General features: G+C 39.1%; 1 protein-coding gene across 1 annotated transcript in view; it reads right to left on the bottom strand.

The window, feature by feature from the left end:
• LOC130905341 (nipped-B-like protein B) overlaps positions 1 to 23105 on the bottom strand; it is a 78494-nt gene that overhangs the window by 32459 nt on the left and 22930 nt on the right. The window contains exons 9-21 of the mRNA XM_057818640.1: positions 22301 to 22816; positions 14715 to 16526; positions 10999 to 11133; positions 8849 to 8977; positions 8690 to 8752; positions 8174 to 8263; positions 5716 to 5825; positions 5535 to 5621; positions 3341 to 3572; positions 3108 to 3259; positions 2930 to 3010; positions 893 to 993; positions 27 to 156 (exon numbers count right to left, since the gene is read on the bottom strand). Coding sequence (XP_057674623.1) covers positions 27 to 156; positions 893 to 993; positions 2930 to 3010; positions 3108 to 3259; positions 3341 to 3572; positions 5535 to 5621; positions 5716 to 5825; positions 8174 to 8263; positions 8690 to 8752; positions 8849 to 8977; positions 10999 to 11133; positions 14715 to 16526; positions 22301 to 22816 — 3638 coding nt within the window. The remainder of the gene's footprint in view (positions 1 to 26; positions 157 to 892; positions 994 to 2929; positions 3011 to 3107; positions 3260 to 3340; positions 3573 to 5534; positions 5622 to 5715; positions 5826 to 8173; positions 8264 to 8689; positions 8753 to 8848; positions 8978 to 10998; positions 11134 to 14714; positions 16527 to 22300; positions 22817 to 23105) is intronic.

Below are 23105 nucleotides of genomic sequence, written 5' to 3'. Positions count from 1 at the left end.
AATTACAAATGTTTCTTGCGTCCCACCTTCTTATTGTGTTCATCTTCTCCATCCTTTGTGGAGGGGAGCTGTACCACACACTGGATGAGCTGAAGAACCAAAGCGGTGACCATCTGAATATGCTTGACGTTTCCATCTGAACCTCTGCCATTTAATCTGAGAGGCAATAAAACAGAGTCATTTAGATTGACTCTAAAGGCCTTTACACATAAGCAAACCAGTATTTACTGGCAAAAGAAAGGAGCTCCCAAAGTTCTGACATAGCCACGGCCAGGAAGTAAAAAGCGGTGACTCTGGCAAGCTAATTTAATACAGTCCCGAGCACGAATGCATTTACTTTTCATCGTTGTACAAGATAGCCACAACTGTCCTCATTTTATGGAGGGAGGGGAGATTATAACAGCCATCAAAAAGGGATTTTATTATATTCAGCAAGATTGTGGATAGTTTTATATTGTTCATTGACTCTAGTTCCATACAAAAGCGCATCAAGATATCCTTTGGCCTGGCAGGGAGAGATGTGAGAAACCTTTCGAGTGTCCTAATGTTCAGAAACTTCAAGAAAGCACATTTATCTGCTGTGACTTGTGTACCTGTGTGCCAAAACAGCAAGATGTTACTACATCAGCATCTACGCTACTGGACCCACAAAGAGTTTGCTGCTTAGAAAGAGCACAAGTTTCTACTTCGGGACCTGCTCCTCTGCGGCAAATTCACGCTTTGCTGCTCTGTCCAAAATGGCCACAAACGCTCACTACCGTCAGGAAAGCCCCCTCCCACTTACACAATGAGCAGGTTTCTGCGTGGCAAACTGCGTGCTGCTACAGCTAGTGTGAAAAGGCCTCAAGGGTCAGCGTCCTTTCACTAGAGTTATGTTTATTTTATACTTAACCTGAAGTTTCTCAGGTTGCGTTTACTGGATGGTAGCCTGGCCATTGAGTTAAAGAGCTCTTCAAGAATGAGCTGTCTGTGCTTCCTGTAACGGGAGAACACCTGTAGAGAAAAAAAAGGGACAAATAATGGGAAATTTACTTTTTAGTCTTTTGTGAATGAATATATCGGTATGTCGACTACCTTGTCTACCTACCGAGTGTGAAATTAAATTACAACGGTATTTTTTTTCGCCAAATGATTACAGTATTTTTGAAAATGTGTCCGTGTGTGCAGCATGGAATCTGTGTGTCACAATTAGTCTATCATAAAACAACAACGTAGTATAAATGATTTCCATCTAAAAGACAGTTGCTCAAAGTATTTACCATTAGTATGCAAATGGAAAATTTGACACAAATCTCAACATAAAGAATGACACCGCTTACAGGTGCAGCCTTTTGTGATGTAAGTTAATTTGTGCAAAATCCTGCCGGAACAGCACAGAGTACTGTAATTTTCGGACTATAAGGCGCACCTGATTATAAGCCGCCAGCTACCAAATTTGACACGAAAATGGCATTTGTTCAGATAAGCGTCACTGAACTATAAGTCGCAGCTATCCTCACTGTATTATGGAATATTTACACCAAAAGATATTAACCAGTAAAACTTTGACAGTGATATCATAAGACCAAATGATCCACCATGAAGCTTTGAACCAATTGGCTTCAAAGCTTCATTGCTTCAAGGAGCTTCATTTGGCCATCACTGCGGCAGACAATCAATCTCTGCTGCCACCTGCTGTCAACACTAGCATGTAATATAGCGCTACAGATATAAATAAGAATCAAAATTCACGTTCTGTGCTAATTATTTGTTCACTTACGATTCCAGTTGTTTCATTAATTGCTATCTATCACAGTCGTGGAGTATTACATTCAACAGCAATTGTTGATAGCTGTGACCACTAAGTGGTGCTGTTGTATTATGCAGTGTTATGTACAGTGGTACCTCTACATACGAAGTTAATCCGTTCCAGGACCTTGTTTGTAAGTCGAAATGGTCGTATGTTGAGCAGGATTTTCCCATAGGAATACATTATAATTCCATTAATTCGTTCCACAGCCCAAAAACCTGCACTAAATCCTTAAAAAATACTGCTGGTGCTATTACAAATGGCAATTACACGTAGCAAAACAAATAAATTATGAATCAAAATTGGAATAATATAATAAAAAGAATAATAATAATTCCTGTAATAGTGTAACGAATCGGGTTCTAATAAGGCGGACGTTTTTTTGTGTACCTGAACGCACCACTGACGTGCCTGGACCGGTGAGCTTGAGTTTCACTTTCACTTTGAATGTTCTCTTGAGAACACCGTCAATTGCGGCAGACAGCAGGCGTTTTGTGTTGAATAAGTTGTGAAAGAAATGATGACAACGTGGCGAAGCTGCCGATTTCTTTGGAGATGTTACCACAATAACAATTGTCAGCTTAACTTATAAAGACTGGCGAACGGTGGTCGGAGGAGGACCGTGGAGATGTATTGTTGAGCCATTTCACGGATGCCCACCCCACGCTCATATTTTTCTGTCATTTGCATCTTCATTTAGAAGGTAAGCGTCAACTTTTTCCTTGTTTCACCACCTGTACCAACCTTTTCTGAAACCTGTGTTGATTTGTCACACAAGAAAATCCGCCGTGCATTCGTCTGCGGTGCTGCCATTGTCGTCGTATTTCGAGCATGTCGTCGGATGTAGAAACAAATGGCGAGTCAAATTTTACGTCAGATGTCGAAAAGTTCGTGTGTCGAAGCGATCGTATGTAGAGGTACCACTGTATTGTCATATCTTGTATGGCCTTTATATTTTTACGTTTGTATTATTTTTTAATTTCAACATTTACAGATATACAACCGCTTACAGACGTACATTCATACAATGGCAGACAGTCAATACAAACATCCAAATAATGTATTACACATTGGATTTAAAAAAATATAGATATATCCAAGAAAGACAAAAAATATTTGTATGTAAGGCATCATGCTTACCGCGGTCACCAATGCAATGGCACACAACTGCAGCTCACTGACATTCTCCACAAAGAACGGAGTGATGCCTAAGTTTGACACCTACATGGTGGGCAAATAAAACAGAAATCTGGTGTCATTGGCAATCAGAGAGTTTTGCATTATCCCAAAAAATATAACCATAGTTGAAAAGTATCACCTGGAGAATTGTTGTGTCGGTGAGCAGTTGGATCTCCACCAGCTCTGAAAGGCTGCTGATAATGTCACACACTTTGCCGTAGAGAACGAGCACTGTCTTCTGTTTATGGCCTGATATTTTTGCTTTCTTTCCTTTGAAATTATGCCCACCACCTTAGATAAGAAGTAGAAGTATAGAACAAATTTGAATGCCTTTAAGTTCCCGTTAACAGCACAGGTGATAGATATACTGACTTCCGTGGGAATCGACTCTGTACGCCGGATCATACTGGGGGTACAAGGAGTTTTGCAAGTGGAACTTGGTATATTGCAACACCCGCTCAATGACGTCTTCTATGAAAACTGCCTTGGACACGCGTGGTGAAGTCATGATGTTGAGCGCTGTCAGACAGGCATCAGCCGACTTTGTCACCCGCTCCAAGATGAGGTCACGCCACAGACGCTCCTCGTCCATGGAGTCGTTACCCTTTAAAAAAACACAAATACCTAAACAGAGCTATACTGTAAAGAAGTACAACAGATTAGTCTTTTTTTCTACAGGGCTAGTCCTCATTAGAGCTGGGAGTGTGTTCAAATCTATCCCCGCTCATTTTCAGTGGGGTCCTCCCGTTGACTGGCTGGTAACCGGCCGAAAGAACCAGGGGCAGAGCTTGGGGAGGGGAGTATGTTGGCGGGCTTGGGACTCTAGGGGACCCGGGTGTTGGGCGTAAAAGGAGACCAGGTGGGCGAGGGGATGGGCTAAAAGTAACATATGATGATGCATATTATAGTGTTTAAGCGGGCGTACATACAGTTGTGGTCAAAAGTTTACATACACATGTGAAGAACATAATGTCATGGCTCTCTTGAGTTTCCAGTTATTTCTACAACTCTGATTTTTCTCTGATAGAGTGATTGGAACAGATACTTCTTTGTCACAAAAAAACATTCATGAAGTTTGGTTCTTTTATGACTTTATTATGGGTGAACAGAAAAAAGTGATCAAATCTGCTGGGTCAAAAATATACATACCGCAGCGCTAATATTTGGTAACATGTCCCTTGGCCATTTTCACTTCAATTAGGCGCTTTTGGTAGCCATCCACAAGCTTCTGGCAAGCTTCTGGTTGAATCTTTGACCACTCCTCTTGACAGAATTGGTGCAGTTCAGTTAAATTTGATGGCTTTCTGACATGGACTTGTTTCTTCAGCATTGTCCACAAGTTCTCAGTGGGACTTTGGGAAAGCCATTCGAAAACCTTAATTCTAGCCTGATTTAGCCATTCCATTACCACTTTTGATGTGTGTTTGGGGTCATTGTCCTGTTGGAACACCCAACTGCGCCCAAGACCCAATCTTCGGGCTGATGACTTTAGGTTATCTTGAAGAATTTGAAGGTAATCCTCCTTCTTCATTATCCCATTTACTCTCTGTAAAGCACCAGTTCCATTGGCAGCTAAACAGCCCCACAGCATAATACTACCACCACCGTGCTTGACGGTAGGCATGGTGTACTTGGGGTTAAAGGCCTCACCTTTTCTCCTCCAAACATACTGCTGGGCATTGTGGCCAAACAGCTCGATTTTTGTTTCGTCTGACCACAGAACTTTCCTCCAGAAGGTCTTATCTTTGTCCATGTGATCAGCAGCAAACTTCAGTCGAGCCTTAAGGTGCCGCTTTTGGAGCAAGGGCTTCCTTCTTGCACGGCAGCCTCTCAGTCCATGGAGATGCAAAACATGCTTGACTGTGGACACTGACACCTGTGTTCCAGCAGCTTCTAATTCTTGGCAGATCTGCTTTTTGGTGATTCTCTGTTGAATCTTCACCCTCCTGACCAATTTTCTCTCAGCAGCAGGTGATAGCTTGCGTTTTCTTCCTGATCGTGGAAGTGACAAAACAGTGCCATGTACTTTATACTTACAAACAATTGTTTGCACTGTTGCTCTTGGGACCTGCAGCTGCTTTGAAATGGCTCCGAGTGACTTTCCTGACTTGTTCAAGTCAATGATTCGCTTTTTCAGATCCATGTATGTATATTTTTGACCCAGCAGATTTGATCACTTTTTCTGTTAACCCATAATAAAGTCATAAAAGAACCAAACTTCATGAATGTTTTTTGTGACAAAGAAGTATCTGTTCAATCACTCTATTGGAGAAAAATCAAGAGTTGGAGAAATTACTGGAAACTCATGAGAGCCATGACATTATGTTCTTCACAAGTGTATGTAAACTTTTGACCACAACTGTATCACAGCTGATAAAACTTTCTGCCAGCGCCATCACACAAAAATTAATAGGTGACTCCATGTTACTTTTCGATTATGTCAATGGTCGGTATGTCAATGTTTTTGGCATGACAAATGTAATGTATGCAAACACACTAATGAACCAACAGGACATTATCCTCAATTGTTAAAGTGTAAATAACTTCTGTACGAAAAATAACTTACATGGTTCATTAATGTGGACAGTTTGACACTGTCCTGAATGTTCTTTTCCAGGATGTTCATAAATTTCACTAATTTCTCTGATGAAACCTATGGACAAGAAGAAAGTATGAATGACTTGGTGAGTTCAAAAATCACAAGCGTAAATGATTATATCAACGACACTAAGACATGCTCCACATACCTTATAAAAGATGCCCATATCTTTCATCTTTGCCGAATCACTACCTAACTCACTCAGCTGGTGCTTTCCAAGCAACAGCTCCTGCGGTATTTCATCATCACCATCGTCATCTAAGTGAGGGCAAATGGTCTCAGCATAAAATACATATTTCAAGGCATCACTTTAATTAGTTACATTCATTATTGTATCCAACTCTTATGCCAAGCTCAGACTACACAATTTCAGCTCGATTTTAGCCCGACAGACACTTCGTGGAGAAACAAGAACTGTTGTGGCCGATGTCTCAAGGTGGAGGGGTCCCAATGGCTCGTGCAGTGTGACATATTTACTGACTACCGATCGTGCCTCATGTTGCAGGAAGTCTGCCGTGCTAGAATTTCTGCTCGCCACATAGTGTGACATGTCCTACGTGTTCTGACAATTACTTGCAAGATATTGGTCAATAGCGTGACTTCGTGACCGGCATGTGCTTACTCTCTCACTCAATTTTTTTTCCCGGAAATATGTTCCGGTGCACTGTACAACTAGGGCTGTCCCAAACAACTAATTTTCTTCCAATTAATCAGCCTAATCTAATAATTATTTTCTTTCTTCTTTTTTTTTTTTTTACTAATTTAGCAATGAAATTTTTGATGACACTTATTAATTCACAAAAAAATTTTGTAACATTAAAATTATTTATTAAAGTACAAATAAACACATAAATAACAACAATAAATCACAGATAAACAATGAGGTCAAATGCTGATAACATTAAGTAGTGCAAAAGAAAGGAATGTAAACAGATTCAGAACACTGACTTTGCCTTTCCAACATGATTCAAAACAATTCTTAAAAAACTATCTAGCACTAATATTTTAGTATGCTATTTTATACAATAGTAGTATAAAAGTTATTCATTGCCAATCAGATTTTTCATAAAGGGTGTCATTTTAAAGCTATTCATAGTGTAGAATCTGAATTTTGCATTGTTGTTGTTTTTCGTTGCTATTGTTTGAAATCAATCAATCATTTAATCAATCAATCAATCAATAAATCAATGAAGTATGTGGGATTAACTCCAGAAATCGTTATTTATATGACGAACATGAAGTGCTTTTATTTTTTAAATGTTCACCGGAAGTACGTTCGCTAAACCGCTGACTGTAAGATTTACACTCCGCAAAAAAAGCTCTTTTTGTCATTGCATGTGGTGTTGGTAATCAATTTTAAATTTTTTTTTTTTGTTTGCAAATGCTGTTAAACAGCGATTTTTCATGTTTGAAGTGTCACTTTTTAACCGCAAGTTTGCATTTTGGAGAAGACTACCAATGTTTCATAGCAGGCCAAAGTAGGTTGTCTGTAACGTTTACACTGAGTTCACTAAATCCGGACCTCGGTGCCACTTTTCCTGTCGTGTTTTCCATGTCTCCCTCCTCCAACACACCTGAATCAAAATAATCAGGATCATTATCAGGCTTCTGGAGAGGTTGCTGATGACATAATCATTTGATTCAGGTGTGTTAGGGGAGAGAGACATGGAAAACACGACAGGAAAAGTGGCACCGAGATCCGGATTTAGTGAACCCTGATTTACAGTGTTTAAAATAGATGTGTTTCCTTATTTTGTATGTCTGAACTTTAATTCTAATTCTGTGTTGATGACCAATAAACATCTGTGAAATGAACTGGAGTCTCATATGCTATCAACACGCATGTGTACACCTGATTTTTATTTACCATGCGATAAATGGACTTGTTGCATATCACGACAGGCTTAGCAACTTAGTTAGATGGACTTACGATCTGCCAGCTTGTAATTGTCTCCTGTCGTCTTCCAAAATTACAACTGGGTGACGACGCTTTAGGTGTTCATTCACGGCCGATGTGCAGCAAAGCTTGGCATAAAAGAGACTGGACACAACGGTGTACCCTCCTTTGTTTCGTTGAAATAAGTCAATGTTTTGCCCACTCTGGTGCTACGCCGCCCCCAAAGACATTTTAGAAAATCTCGAGACAACTCCCACCCCCGCCATTGAAAATTTTCTACACGGATCTACAAAATTCACATAGGTCAGCCTTTTTACTTCAAAACGGCGAATTTCGCCGAAAGGTGAGAGACTGTCATGCCGGATTGTTCTCTCAATACTATCCAGGAGCAAGTCGGTCTTTTGCCCTTTCCAAGCAGAGCACCGTCACTGTTAGGATACGAATTCCCTCCATCGCCATGACTGACTGACAGCGCCTCCTGACAACATCAGGTGTCGGACCACGCTCTTCGCGTCACTACACTAGGCAGTGATCGGGCAGGCTCTAGTCCTCTAGAGTGACCACTTGTCCTTTCCAAGACACACCCTGACTTCATGACACCATGTCTAGTAAATTGACACTGTGACCGTCAGGAATGACGAAAAAAATTGTGTAGTCTGTCTGAGTCAGGCATTAGGGGTAGTCAATTATTCTCAGAAAAATTGTTTACCTGCAGCAGTCAGGTCCATGTCCTCCAGGCTATCCAGAATGTTGTCCACACTAGCAGAAAATCTCTTGAATGCGGAGGAGTCCATCAAATCTGCACAATTAACATGTCATGAGGTAATTGTGTCACGAGAATATACTCAGGATTTCTTATTTACGGCAAAGGAAATGGGAAATTAATGCTTTTGTCTTTTTCAATTTTGTGCATCTGTTATTCAGAGTTTTTTACGCGGCCTGTTATGATGGATATGTTCACTGCATTTCGTCTTAAACAGTCAAATTGGTGTGAGTGGCTATTTTCTTTCCAGAGAAAATGCAACTGTGTGCATTTTTGGTTGTGTTTGGGACCCTGCCATATTTTTTGACTAGGATACACCTGTTTTTAACATGACTTTAATGTGATTGAAAAGTCAGTATAACATTAATAATAATAAAAGTAACAATAAACAGAGATTGGAAGGTAAAATATGGAAGCTCGAAAAAAATTGTTTTTAAAAATAATAATAATAACAATACATACCCTCAGTTCGCATTTTTTCATACGCCTTTCTGTCTTTATGTTTTTTCTTCAATTTTTTGGCCACTAGAAAATGAACAGAAATCAACAGTGATATATACATATCAGCCGATAAAACAACCCAAGCAAATAAAAACATTTTGCCATGCACATGTGACTCACCATCACCCATATTTGGCATTAGACTACCGTCACTTTCGTCCGAGCTCGAGTTCTGTTGACGTTGACGACCTTTTTTTGAATCACCCTTCCACAACTTGTCCTGACCTTTCCTCCGCCTTTTCTTTGACACTAAAATCCCCCAAAACACAAGAGTTATAAAATATATATCTTACTCTATCAAAAAAAATTTTAATTATCCAGTTGTGTTTAAAATTATTTAACCCCCATTGCAGTCTACATTCATTTTTTTCACATTGAGAAACATATCAGATAAGAACTTAAGTGTAATATATACTGATGTAATTGTTGATTTTACAACTTTTAATTTGCTCTGATAATGAATAAAATAAACATATATCTCATACTACAACACTATACTTTAGTGAGGGTTGAATAATTTTGAACAAGTGTATACAATTGTACATTTTACCATATTTTCTGAACTATACGTCACTCCGGAGTAAAAGTCAAAATTGTCCACAATGCATCATTACAAATTAAGGAAAAAAAACAAGATAAGTCGCACTGGACTATAGGTCGAATTTTTGGTTGGAAATGTATGTTGTCTGCCAAGTAGCTAAAACACAGTCACAAGCATTACGGTACTTCAACAACTACACAGTAGTTCACTTAAATTTGTATGAGGGAATCTACTTGTACCGTAGCAACACTTTTCTGCCAGGACAGGATGGATTTTCCGTGTTCGGTTTTTAACTTCCTTTTTCTGACCTTGCATATTCATACATATTTTACTTGCCTGTAGATAGGTTATTAAAGCCTCATATAAAAATGATTACAGTAATATTAAAGGTAAAAGAGCTCTGCATCGGAATAGTATCAATATTATATATGGACCGATATTGGTTTTTCAGGATCGATACCGAGTATTAGTAGTTGGACGGGCCAATAACCGATTTTTGGAGCGGATATTCATTTGCACTAAAAGTGTAAAAATTGGCATTAAAAAATGAATAATGCAAACACTGAACTTCATTGAAATACCTAAAGCATGTTTATTGAAGTTTATTAAGTTGTAGCGACTTTATTAAATCACACAAATAGAAACTAATAGCTAATAATATGGTGTGGCGTGGTTCAGCGGTAGGGTAGTCATTCCCTAACCCAGAGGTTGTGTGTTCGATTCTCCACTCTGATAACCTCGTCTAAGTATCCTTGAGCAAGATACTAAACCTCACGTTGCTCCTGGTGCTGCGTCACCACCAGTACTGTAATCTGATTACTTTCTAGCAGTAATGAGCAATCTAAAGCATTCATTTTTCCAAACCAGTGATCTGATTACAGTTAGTTTCCTTAGTGCCTGTGCGTTACTATTTTGAACGACGAATGACGAATGACGAATACATTAGTCATGTACGAAGAGAATTTTGAATAGAAGATGTTGCTCTTGAGTTTGGGAGTGACATCACATGTCCCGTTTTCCCATCGGAGGACAAAAAGAAAAAAAAATGGGTCACGTGTATTAGCATGCTGTGTGAGCGCTGTCTATGGCGGCCAAAACAACATAGCCTAGCTACTTCGTCAGGGCACGAAATGGAAGAGGCAGGAGAGATACTACAAACGGCTGCATTTGCTTACTGGAAATGCACTCGTTACTTCACATTGTCCAGTAAAGATGACAAAAATATCTCCGTGCGTTGCAAACTTTGCACTGGCTCAAAAAGACTGATGACCGCTAAAAAAATCCACATCCAATTCAAGGAACCACTTGGAATTACAGCAAAGCGCTATACAACTCGAAGCACAGCCTACAGGCATAGACATCATTACTATTGACTTGTCACTTCGTCATTCTTTGCACGGCGCTTTATCAGAGGGGGCCGAGCTTCACTTAGAAATAGCCGAAGACGGCACATGCGCATGTTGCATTTAAGCTTGGATTTCGATTGGATTTAACTATGATAGCTGTACCGCATACAAACAGGAAGGAGAGAGAGGCACAGCTGCATCGGAGCCGAAATAGCCCAGTTTTAAATAGATTTTTTTTTTATATAGCCCAGTCGGATTTTTTTTTTTTAAAAAAGGCAGTTACTGATATACGTCAAATTTCCAATTATCGGCGCTAATAATCGTCCCGGCCAATAATCGGTCTGTGAATCCCTACACACAAATATTACAAAGGCAAGAATTACCCTCGTTGTCCGAGCAGTCACTGTCGTTGTCATCATCAGTTTCTTCCTCCTCTCCATTGGAGTCTTCATTGTACTTAGGCGTTTTACTGATCATACTGTGTCGTCGCTTGTTTGCCCTGTCATTAAATGATGCCTCTGTTGGGACAAAGAGTGAAGAATTGATCCCTCACACACACAACAGATTGGCTATCTATAGACTTGTTATCAAGAGGAAGGTAAACAAAAATAAAGACACCAGCCCCAACAATGCAGAAGACCTGAAGGCAGCTACTGGTGCAACCCATTACACCTATGCAGTGCCATACGTTGATTATCACCAATCCACTGCACAGTTAATGAAGTCATTCATGCAGTAGTGGTATGCAAAGAAACAACATATCTTAAGAGGAATGAAATTTGTGCCTTAAAACTTTTTTGGATTGATCTCACGTGATATTCTCATAAGGTTCCCAGAATCTAAATTTTAGGTTTTCATTATCTTCAATCGATAATCATTAAAATTACAAGATACAAATCTTGAAATATCTTATTCTATGTAATGAATCTATATAAAATAAGTTTTAATTTCTGAAATGATTGATTAATGATATTAACCTTCGTTAAAATAGTGTATGTACTGTATTCAAATTTTTTTCGATGCAAATGTGTATAATTTAACACACTCCACTTCAAGTTGACTTTGGGCCGTGCACGATATACTGGTTCACAGCCAGTTGCAGAGCACAGATTGAGAAACATTCCCACTGGCCAATTTGGAAGTCTTCAGTAACCTTGCATGAATTGGTGAGAGAAGTTAGGTCCACGGTGAACTTGTTGCCATTAATTCATTTCATTTTCACATACACGTGCACATAAACTTCACCATCGGTTGACTAGACAGGTCCTACAGACATTGCGCCACGCCTTCCAGTAGGGGGCCGGGCCAGGCAGAGCGTCGTGCAGCTTTCACTGCGATAAACTGAAACACAAGCTGCTTTCAAACACCGGTTTTAGGTGGAAAAGGACGAAAGTTTTACAGCATACAAGCAGGCAGGAGTGTCTCAAGTAGGGGTGTGACAAAATATCGAAATGGTGATATATCGTGGTTCGTGATCATTTGTATCCCAAAAGGTTATCGATATGCTTGTGTCAAGAATCGAAGGAACCATCAAGTTGCTACCAAAATCTTCCACCATAATAGTGTCTCAGTTAACTCTAAGGCTGCCATTGACGGTGCTCGACGCCCGATCCATTTCGACTGGGAAAGTTTGTTCATTCAAAACCAGAGCATTCACAGTCATTTGGTCCGATTTTCAGGGCATTTACAGGTCAATTGTTGTTCATTTTAGGGAATTTACAGGTCATTTCCTGTTGAGTTTGAGTCACTGCCTATTAATTTGGGTGATTCCCAGGTCACTTCCTGTTCTGTAACTCAAAATAAACAGGAAGTGACCCATAAAATACCCCAAAGACAACAGGTAAATGACCTTGAATGGCCCAAAATTACCTCATTGCCTGGCATTGGCTGCCACTGACGGCCATAGACGTTCAATCCGTTTGAAGTGGGAGGGATGGCAGCGAATGAACGAATGTTCAGAAACTTGCAGAAACTTGTTTTTCTGTTTATTAGTTGTTTTTAGAAAATCCGAGAATGATTTCCTGACCAATGTATCGATAATTGTTGTATCGCCATATCGTCAGATCATCGTTATCGTGAGCTTTGTATCGCAAATCGTATCATATCGTGAGGTACCAAGAGGTTCCCACTCCTAGTCTCAAGAGTGATTTGGTCAAGGTAATTATTACATAAAAAAGCACCATGCATGCACTTTGAATCGTGAAAAATGAATGGGATAAAATTAGCGTAACTTTAGCTTGAAATATTTTTGAAAATGAATGATAACTACTCGTTTTTTTGCTTTTAACCAGGAATTTAGACTGTTTTACGTTCATATCAATAGAAATTATGGGATTTACGCATTTATTTACAAGAACTTTCAACTTAAAAAGCTCTTTGTTTTGTGATGGCCACCATGTTTTACCCATACACAGTAGTGTACCTTTAGCTTGAAATATTTACATAAAATGAATGATAACTGCCTTGTTATTTTGCTTTTAACCAAAAATCTAGACTGTTTTATTTTCATATCTATAGAAATTCCGGGATGTATGTATTTATTTACAAGAATTTTCAACTTAAAAACCTATTTGTTTTGTGATGGCCGCCATTTGTATCCACACACAATAGCGTAACTTTACATTGAAATGATCCGGGAATTTTCGGCCAACTGCCCATTTCTTGGAAAAAAAATTGTAATTTAGACATTTCTGTGTCCATACCCACACACACAAAAAAAACGCATTTTACGTGTTTTATTTTATGTAACATTTCAATCTAAAAACGACGAGGACCAGATAGATAGCCTGCAAGACGCGCTGAGGCAATAGTGCCATCGGAATTAAACCTAAATAAGTTGTGATTGTATATAGAAAAAAAATGCCAATTTTGCTTTTGTTAAGTAAAATTAATAAGATTCTGCATGCTTTCCTCAAGTTTCTGATGTGAAAATTAAGTGATTTATTAGCTGCTGAAAACTTGCACCAAATAAAAAAACCTAAGTCGCTATTATGGGCAAAAATTTATATGATATGTTAAATATTGGTCATGATCCTGAAAATATAGGCGATCATCTCTGCATTTGGTGATTTTTGTGCATCTAGCGTAAAATTTGAGAATTCTACAGCCATTTTTTGTTTTGTTATACTTATTATTTCTACTTTACTATTATTTATACTATACGTATTATTTATAAAAAAAAAAATAAAAAATTAATCGGAATTTTATTAGGGAACGACTTTGAATTTAAGAGACTCATATATGCTTAAGGGCGGTGTCTGTTTTGGTTTTAGGTCGCTAGCAGCTTTGGTTTTGAAAATATTAGAATTTTGCGTTTTTGAAAATCGGCTCCCTACGGATCGACCTCGAGCTCCGTGTCCCGTCAACTGATAGTGAAGTCTATGATGTGCAAATTAGAGCCTTCGCTTAAACCAACCTGATTTTTAACGAGCGAAATGGTCCATTGTGAAAGTGTGAAACACATTTGAGCTTCTCATACTTGACCAGGTCTGTGGACAGAGTGTGAGGTGGCCTACAAACGAACCACTTTTGGACAATAGGTTCTGCCAGTCAGAGGTTGTAACATCTGGAACACTGTACTGCTCAAGAGCAGAAAATGCCCCACTTTCAACAACTTCAAGTTCAAAATTATATAAAAGCAAATCAGTCATGTATCATTACTTAAGTTTTTATTCATTTTGCTATTTTGTAGATTGTGCTTTCTCTCTCTCTCTCTCTGCTTTTTTTCTGTTTCTGCCTGGGGACAGACAACAAATGGAAATTAGCCTATGGCTGTAATCCAGTCTGGTGTGTTTTCATGCATGAGTCTCATGTAAGTTCATTAACATGCACTGTCCTGGCCAAATAAATAAATACAAATCCAGTTAATTCATCTCTATGATGCCTATTTTATCTCATGTCTTGCTCCTAGAGTACGCTTAGGAGAACAAATAATCACAAAGTGAGACAAATATGAGAAGTTCAAATTGGTCTCAGACATTTGCGATAGGAGTGTACTGGTCACTACGGTCCTTAGATATTTGTACATGAAGAACATTCAAATTCAATTCAGCTAGGCCAGCGTGAAAAATTTATCCAAGAGAAATTTGGAAAGTCATACCACTCGTTCTGTGAGTAGAAGACCACTTCCGGCACCTGTACATTTCCTTCAGTTCCCTCTTGATGCTTCGTATGTCGTCAATGTGCAGTCTCTTCAGCATTACAACAGGTTTGACGCCTCTGCTGAGGTTTTCGATCAACGACCTCCTTTCCAGCAGAACGCGAGGTTCTTTCCAAACGTCAACCAAGTTGCCTGAGAGGGTGGTAGCTTTATCGACCACTTCCCGTTTCACTTTAGGAATCACAAAGTTCTTCAGGGTCCCGGAGTTCCCTCCCAGTAAGTATGAGGGAAATTCACTAGATTTTTTCTCAAAGGAAATTTGCTTGCTTTCGTCCCCTCCTTTCCTCTCCTTTTTATTTTGCAATGTTGGAAATTTAGATTTTTCTGTCCTTTCAAGATCACTGGAGTGTCTGCTACCATCTTGCCTGATTTTGTTATCCTTGTCCTGATTGGGCATCCTATCCGGAGACAGGTCCCGTTTGTTGTTGTTATCTCTCGATGCTTTGTGCTTTCTGGTGGTGTCTTCCCTGACTCTTTCTTTAGTTTCATCCGTCTCTCGTTCCGAGCCTTTATCCCTATTGCGCTCCTTCTCTTTAATTTTGTCTTTTTTATCCCGATCTTTCCTCTTTAATTTGTCTTTATTCATGTCTGACTCTTTAAAGCGATCTTTCTCCATATCCAGTTCCTTATTTCGCTGTTTCTCCTTTAATCGCTGTTTCTCCCTCTCCAGTTCCTTATGCTGCTCTTTCTCCTTTAGTCGATCTTTCTCCTTATCAGGCTCCTTATCCTTTAATCGATCTTTCACACTATCTAGTTCTTTATCTTGTGCTTTTTCCTTTAATCGATCTTTTTCCCTCTCCTGCTCCTTATCCCGTTCTTTCTCCTTAAAGTGATCTTTCTCCCGGTCTTGTCCCTTCTCCCTGACTCTGTCTTTCTCACGAACTCTATCCTTTTGTTTAAGTCGATCTTTCCCGTGATTTTTTTCCCTGCCTCGATCTTTATCGCGATCTCTAACTTGGTCTCTCTCCTCACGATATTTGTCCTTATCCTTTACCCTATCTTTTACTCCATCTTCATCACACTCCTTTCCCCTATCTTTTTCTTTATCCCTATTTCTGCTCGTATCCTTTTGCCTAATTTTGGTTTTATCTCTTATCTTTTCCCTGTCCCTCTCTCTTTCCTCATCTAGAACTTGGTCTGTGTCCCTGTCTTTTTCCCTATTCCTGTCTTTTTCCATGTCTTGATCTCTAATCCTCTTCTTCTCCCTGCCTTTGTCCTCATTACGTTCTGCTTTGCTGGTGGTTTTTTGGGCCTCTGCTTGACAATGACCATTGTCGTTCTTTTCCTCCCTGTTTCGAGACTCGGGATCCCTGTGTTTCAGCCTTGGCGAGTCTCTGACTTTTCCGTCCCACTTTTCACTGTCCACTCTATGTTTGGACTTCCGCTGAGTTTCATTCGTCTCCTTCAAACGGTTATCTGAGGTGGACTTTCCCAAATCATCGGACTGCTTATCAGTAATGGGCAGTTGGCAGGCGTTGTTTTTCTCTGCTTCTACCTCGGAACCCAAGCGCAGAATGTGCTCATCACAAAGATGCTTGGCCTCTAACACCACGACAGGCTGCCGTAATCCTCGGCCAGCCCGCTGCAAATCGATGCTGACCATCAAAGCAGGACGACCGGAACCATTACTCGCCGCATTTGTCTTCTTGGGTGTCAACTGGCTGCTGGCGTTTCCGCCTTGCAAACCGTCGCTCGCGTCGACTCCCAGTTCCTGAGGATACGAGTCTTGTTTGCGTTTTTTCAGTGGTTTGTCTGTAAAATGATATAGTAGTTTAGTAAGGCAAATGAAGACAGCATTGAATTAGATACACTTTTGGGTTCTCCAACCATTGTTCCAGGGCAAAGTAAGGGCCTGTTTGCCTTTAAATCTTGCCTACCAAACATTTAAATGAACAAGTGTCCTGTAATTTTACTGGCAATGAATTTGACGACACTGTCTGTGCGTTATTGGATGTGCTGCAGCCATAAATTCTGGGTTAATATTTGCTTAAAACTAGGGCTGTCAAAATTATCGCGTTGACGCGCGGTAATTAATTTTTTTAATCAATCACGTTAAAATATTTGACACAATTAACGCACATGTCCCGCTCAGAAAGTATTCTGCCTTTTGGTAAGTTTTACAGCAAGGCTTTTTATGCTGTCCAACAGCGAACGCTTGTGGTCGCTTTGCGACATGGTTTATTGTTTTCTTACCAGTTCATTATGGCTGCACGACGTCTCGGGCTGATAATGTTGTGCTTATATGATCCTTGGACAAGATTTGTCCGTAAGTATGGTTGTTGTAAAGAATGTACATATTATGTTAGTAAGCGAAATGTTATATTTTTTGTATGAGACGCTTTTTGTGTATGTTTAGTGAACCTGTATAGCGTGCTAAGCTAACGTTGTTGCTAATGCAATGCTTGTGTACTTTTATTTTGTAGTTTTACGACGGTCTAAAGAGGACAATGGTTTAAGGCCATTTTATTAATAAATCAGATGAAAAAGGAAGAAGAAATATTAAGGTGTTTGTTCACTAGCTCTCTAGCTTTGGAAAAAGTAGACGCTTCGGAGTGAGGACAGCATAGACAGATTTAAATGACAGTAGAGTGAAATGCCCACTACAGTCCTTATGTACCGTATGTTGAATGTATATATCCATCTTGTGTCTTATCTTTCCATTCCAACAATTTATTTTACAGAATATATATATATAATTTACAGAAAAATATGGCATATTTTATAGACGGTTTGAATTGCGATTAATTGCGATTAATTACGATTAATTAATTTTTAAGCTGTAATTAACTCGATTAAAAATTTTAATCGTTTGACAGCCCTACTTAAAACAATAAAGTTGATTAGTGTTAAAATAAATATCTTTTCTTTGTAGCATATTAAATTAAGTACAGGTGGAACATGATTTGAAATTTACTAGTTGAACTGATCTAATTGAAAAACCAGTTCATTTGTTCATTGTAAATAACTTACAGTGATCCCTCGTTTCTCGCGGTTAATGAGGACCACAACCCGCCGCGCTAAGTGAAAAACCACGAAGTAGCGCACCCCAATTTTTTTTGTGTGTGTGTTCAATGAATAATTCAGATTTAGCACTGGAAAGAGATACATATAAGACATGTTTTTTTCACTTTTTTCCCAAAGTACAGTACTGTGCAAAAGTTTTAGGCAGGTGTGAAAAAATGCTGTAAACTAAGAATGCTTTCAAAAATGGAAGTGTTAATAGTTTATTTTCATCAATTAACAAAATGCAGTGAATGAACAGAAGAGAAATCTAAATCAAATAAATATTTGGTGTGACCACCCTTTGCCTTCAAAACAGCATCAATTCTTCTAGGTACACTTGCACACAGTTTTTGAAGGAACTCGGCTGGTAGGTTGTTCCAAACATCTTGGAGAACTAACCACAGATCTTCTGTGGATGTAGACGTCCTCAAATCCTTCTGTCTCTTCATGAAATCCCAGACAGACTCGATGATGTTGAGATCAGGGCTCTGTGGGGGCCATACCATCACTTCCAGGATTTTTTGTTCTTCTTTACGCTGAAGATAGTTCTTAATGACATTGGCTGTATGTTTGGGGTCATTGTCATGATGCAGAATAAATTTGGAATTTTCCTTTTGTTCACTCACTTTGCATTTTGTAAATTGATAAAAATAAACAATCATTGTTTATATTTTTGAAAGCATTCTTAGTTTACATCATTTTTTCACACCTGCCTAAAACTTTTGCACAGTACTGTATAATTTAAAAAAAAAAATGTATAAACCTAAACATGTGTTAATAAATGGTTTTTAAGCACTTCAAATGTAATAATTATTTTGAAACAAAATAATGTAGAAAAATGCTTTATCAAATGCTTCTGATACCTCCCTTCGCTGTGACTCTTGGTGTGACATGTGGAAATTACAAACTGCTCAGAATCACTTTTAACGTGTGGCGTTCATCGTCGCGAACACAACAGGTCCTGCTGCTTCGAACGTCGCCACACGCACAAATTCATTCCAGCGCGCGCTTCCTTATCCCCCTGCCCGCGCATGCGGACACAGAGCCTGTCCGTTCCAAGTCAGCAATTGCAACATTTCATTGAGTGAGTCTACTCAAATCCTCTCACTTACACACAGAGAGTTGCCACAGTAACTGTTTACCAAGTTAAACGATGATTGATACATGCAGCGCTTCTGAAGCTCATGACTCTCGCAAGATCAAACAAAAAAAATTGTCAACATCATTAACTTTAATACGAAGATCCAGTGCAGTGCCGCAGTGATGAACAAAGAACAGGGACAGGGAGGGAGGGAGTAAACGGAGCGAGCGTGTAAGACTACGCGATTGGCTTGGGACAGCTCATCTGTATTTTTATTTTATTTTTTTTTAAATTGAAACAAATCCGCGATGGATTGAGGGCGCAAAGTTTGAAGCAGGAAGTAGCGAGGGATCACTCTATATATTTTATATATATACAGTGCCTTGCAAAAGTATTCGGCCCCCTTGAATCTTGCAACCTTTCGCCACATTTCAGGCTTCAAACATGAAGATATGAAATTGAATTTTTTTGTCAAGAATCAACAACAAGTGGGACACAATCGTGAAGTGGAACAACATTTACTGGATAATTTAAACTTTTTTAACAAATAAAAAACTGAAAAGTGGGGCGTGCAATATTATTCGGCCCCTTTACTTTCAGTGCAGCAAACTCACTCCAGAAGTTCAGTGAGGATCTCTGAATGATCCAATGTTTTCCTAAATGACCTATGATGATAAATAGAATCCAACTGTGTGTAATCAAGTCTCCGTATAAATGCACCTGCTCTGTGATAGTCTCAGGGTTCTGTTGAAAGTGCAGAGAGCATTATGAAAACCAAGGAACACACCAGGCAGGTCCGAGATACTGTTGTGGAGAGGTTTAAAGCCGGATTTGGATATAAAAAGATTTCCCAAGCTTTAAACATCTCAAGGAGCACTGTGCAAGCCATCATATTGAAATGGAAGGAGCATCAGACCACTGCAAATCTACCAAGACCCGGCCGTCCTTCCAAACTTTCTTCTCAAACAAGGAGAAAACTGATCAGAGATGCAGCCAAGAGGCCCATGTTCACTCTGGATGAACTGCAGAGATCTACAGCTGAGATGGGAGAGTCTGTCCATAGGACAACAATCAGTCGTGCACTGCACAAATCTGGCCTTTATGGAAGAGTGGCAAGAAGAAAGCCATCTTTCAAAGATATCCATAAAAAGTCTCGTTTAAAGTTTGCCACAAGCCACCTGGGAGACACACCAAACATGTGGAAGAAGGTGCTCTGGTCAGATGAAACCAAAATTGAACTTTTTGGCCACAATGCAAAACGATATGTTTGGCGTAAAAGCAACACAGCTCATCACCCTGAACACACCATCCCCACTGTCAAACATGGTGGTGGCAGCATCATGGTTTGGGCCTGCTTTTCTTCAGCAGGGACAGGGAAGATGGTTAAAATTGACGGGAAGATGGATGCAGCCAAATACAGGAACATTCTGGAAGAAAACCTGTTGGTATCTGCACAAGACCTGAGACTGGGACGGAGATTTATCTTCCAACAGGACAATGATCCAAAACATAAAGCCAAATCTACAATGGAATGGTTCAAAAATAAACATATCCAGGTGTTAGAATGGCCAAGTCAAAGTCCAGACCTGAATCCAATCGAGAATCTGTGGAAAGAGCTGAAGACTGCTGTTCACAAACACTCTCCATCCAACCTCAGTGAGCTCGAGCTGTTTTGCAAGGAAGAATGGGCAAGAATGTCAGTCTCTCGATGTGCAAAACTGATAGAAACATACCCCAAGCGACTTGCAGCTGTAATTGGAGCAAAAGGTGGCGCTACAAAGTATTCACGCAAGGGGGCCGAATAATATTGCACGCCCCACTTTTCAGTTTTTTATTTGTTAAAAAAGTTTAAACTATCCAATAAATTTTGTTCCACTTCACGATTGTGTCCCACTTGTTGTTGATTCTTGACAAAAAATTAAAATTTTATATCTTTATGTTTGAAGCCTGAAATGTGGCGAAAGGTTGCAAGGTTCAAGGGGGCCGAATACTTTTGCAAGGCACTGTACATGTATAATATATATATATATATATATATTTTTTTTGACAGTCATTGTTGTGAAGGTGGGAAACGGTGGGCACCACTTATTTTGCTTCTGAAAGTCCGACCTGCATCACAGTTTAGCATTACCATTACATTAAACTGTGAACTTGCTAACCTGAGTAGGAAGCTGCTTCAGTAGAAGTGTCCTCTTGTATGTGTATTCTACTATGTTAACATTAAACTTAGAAATATAGCAAACTGCTCAGCTGTAAGAAATGTAATGAACCAAGGTTTATACCCTTCTCCCCAGTTTTCATTTTTATTTTGCTTATGTGGTCTTTAAGAAGCCCAAGGGAGCTTTAATTTTTTGTTGAGTTTGGCTATGCTTGTGGACAAAAGTAGCGTTTTTCCTGAAGGAAGGCTCCATTTTTATTTTTATTTTTTTATTCTTTGCCATTTTTTGTTATATTTAATTTATTTAGACAGACAATTTTGAGTGGTGATAACACAAATGTTTATTTTTTGCATTCCTGGAGAGTGAAGAGATAACAATTTTGTATTTCTTTGTATGGTAATACACAAATTTGTGTTCAAATATTGCAATTTAAATTTGCTAATAAAATCCCGAAGTTTTCAAAATGTTCCTTTCGTAGTTTTTGAAAATAAAGGTTTGAATCGAACGGTGTATCACCAGAACCTATACATAAGCACTGCAAAAACCCATCTTCTTAAAACTGAAAATAAGAAAAACTTAAATTCCCTTGTTTTAAGTATAAATCTACTAGAAATTATCTGCCAGTGCTTCAAGTAAATTTTACTCAGATTTCTTGAAATAAGAAAAATACCAAGCTGAAAATAAGACAGACTTATTTTAAGCAAAGAGCTTCTATATTTAATCTTAAAAAAACTTGTTTGACAGAAATGTTCTTAATTCAAGAACAGATATTGTTCAAAACATTATTTGAAAGCATTTTGTTTCTTGATTTGGTGAAAAATGACCGACTTTTAGATTTTTGGGCTTAATAAGAACAAATGGTAATATTTACTAAAAGTAATTGGAAGAATCTGACACAATAATCTGTTAACCATCCTTTAAAACTCTTACTTACTTACTTTACTTACTTTAAAAAGAAAATTATTCCACTAGATTTAAGAAAAATTATCAGATTAAGACGTTATAATGTAAATTTGCAGTGTGAAAGTAAATATAGTTCAATACAGATTTATTTTGCATAGGTTCTTATTGGTGAGAAATGTAGCCCTGACTGCCGTTCACCCAGTCTGTTTGGTCTTATTAATGTCACATCCCCAGCGAAAAGTATACATGCAGGTTGTGCTGTTATATCGCCCCGACCAGTACTGAAAACAAACCTACGCCCTTTATTTTAAGTATTAGTAAATAAAAATTTTGTTTCAACAATGGTTAGAAAACTCAAAAGATGTTAACTAGTGCAGTACCTTTATCTTGGACTTCTTTGGACCATCGCTCCCTCTCACTGACAGACTCTTGTTCGGTTCTTTCGATCTCTACTAGAGCATCAATGTCGGCTTCTGCGTCATCCAGCAGTACCGCCGTGGAGACGGCAGCGTTCTCGTTTGGCTGGAACGGCGTCTGCTGACAGTTCGGTGGCTCCTCTGCAGCAAACTTCAACGGCAAGTCCTGTTCAACATTCGGCAAGGTGTTTTTACTGTTCGTCAGGTACGCTTGTTCCGCATCCGTCCTGGGAGAAGGCTCTCCATGCTGTTCTTTTTCTGCGGTCTTCACTCTGGATAGCTTTAAAGTCAATCTAGCAGAGTCTTTCATCGGGGAGCTCACAATGTCGTACAAGGCGTTTTTCTCAATGTGGTCGCTGCTCGCCTTGCTCCTTTGTTTTTGTTTCTTTTTGCGCTCGGCAGAGGAGAGCAGCATGTTGGGAGCTGCGCTGGCCGGGACATCGGAGGGAGGTGACTGCATTATGAGTAGAGGTCTGGACCCTACGGACAAACAAGTGGCAAATGTATGCATAGTTTCGGAGCAAATATACAGTGGAACCCCAGTAGTTGTACAATTCAAAGTTTGACACTAACATTCAGGAAAAATACACCCAATGAGTGAATGTATTTGTCACTTGAATAAAAACTATGTAAGACTAATTTGACACTTAGAAATATGGCCCATACAGTCACCAAAGGGTGGAATGGTGTCATTTAGTCATTTACAACAAAAAAAACCCCATAATGAATACATTAAATGGGACATCAACCAGAGTGTTGAGAGGGAAAC

Source organism: Corythoichthys intestinalis, chromosome 17, assembly GCF_030265065.1.
Source record: "Corythoichthys intestinalis isolate RoL2023-P3 chromosome 17, ASM3026506v1, whole genome shotgun sequence".
NCBI lineage: Eukaryota > Metazoa > Chordata > Actinopteri > Syngnathiformes > Syngnathidae > Corythoichthys > Corythoichthys intestinalis.
This window is presented reverse-complemented; position numbering and strand designations above follow the sequence as displayed.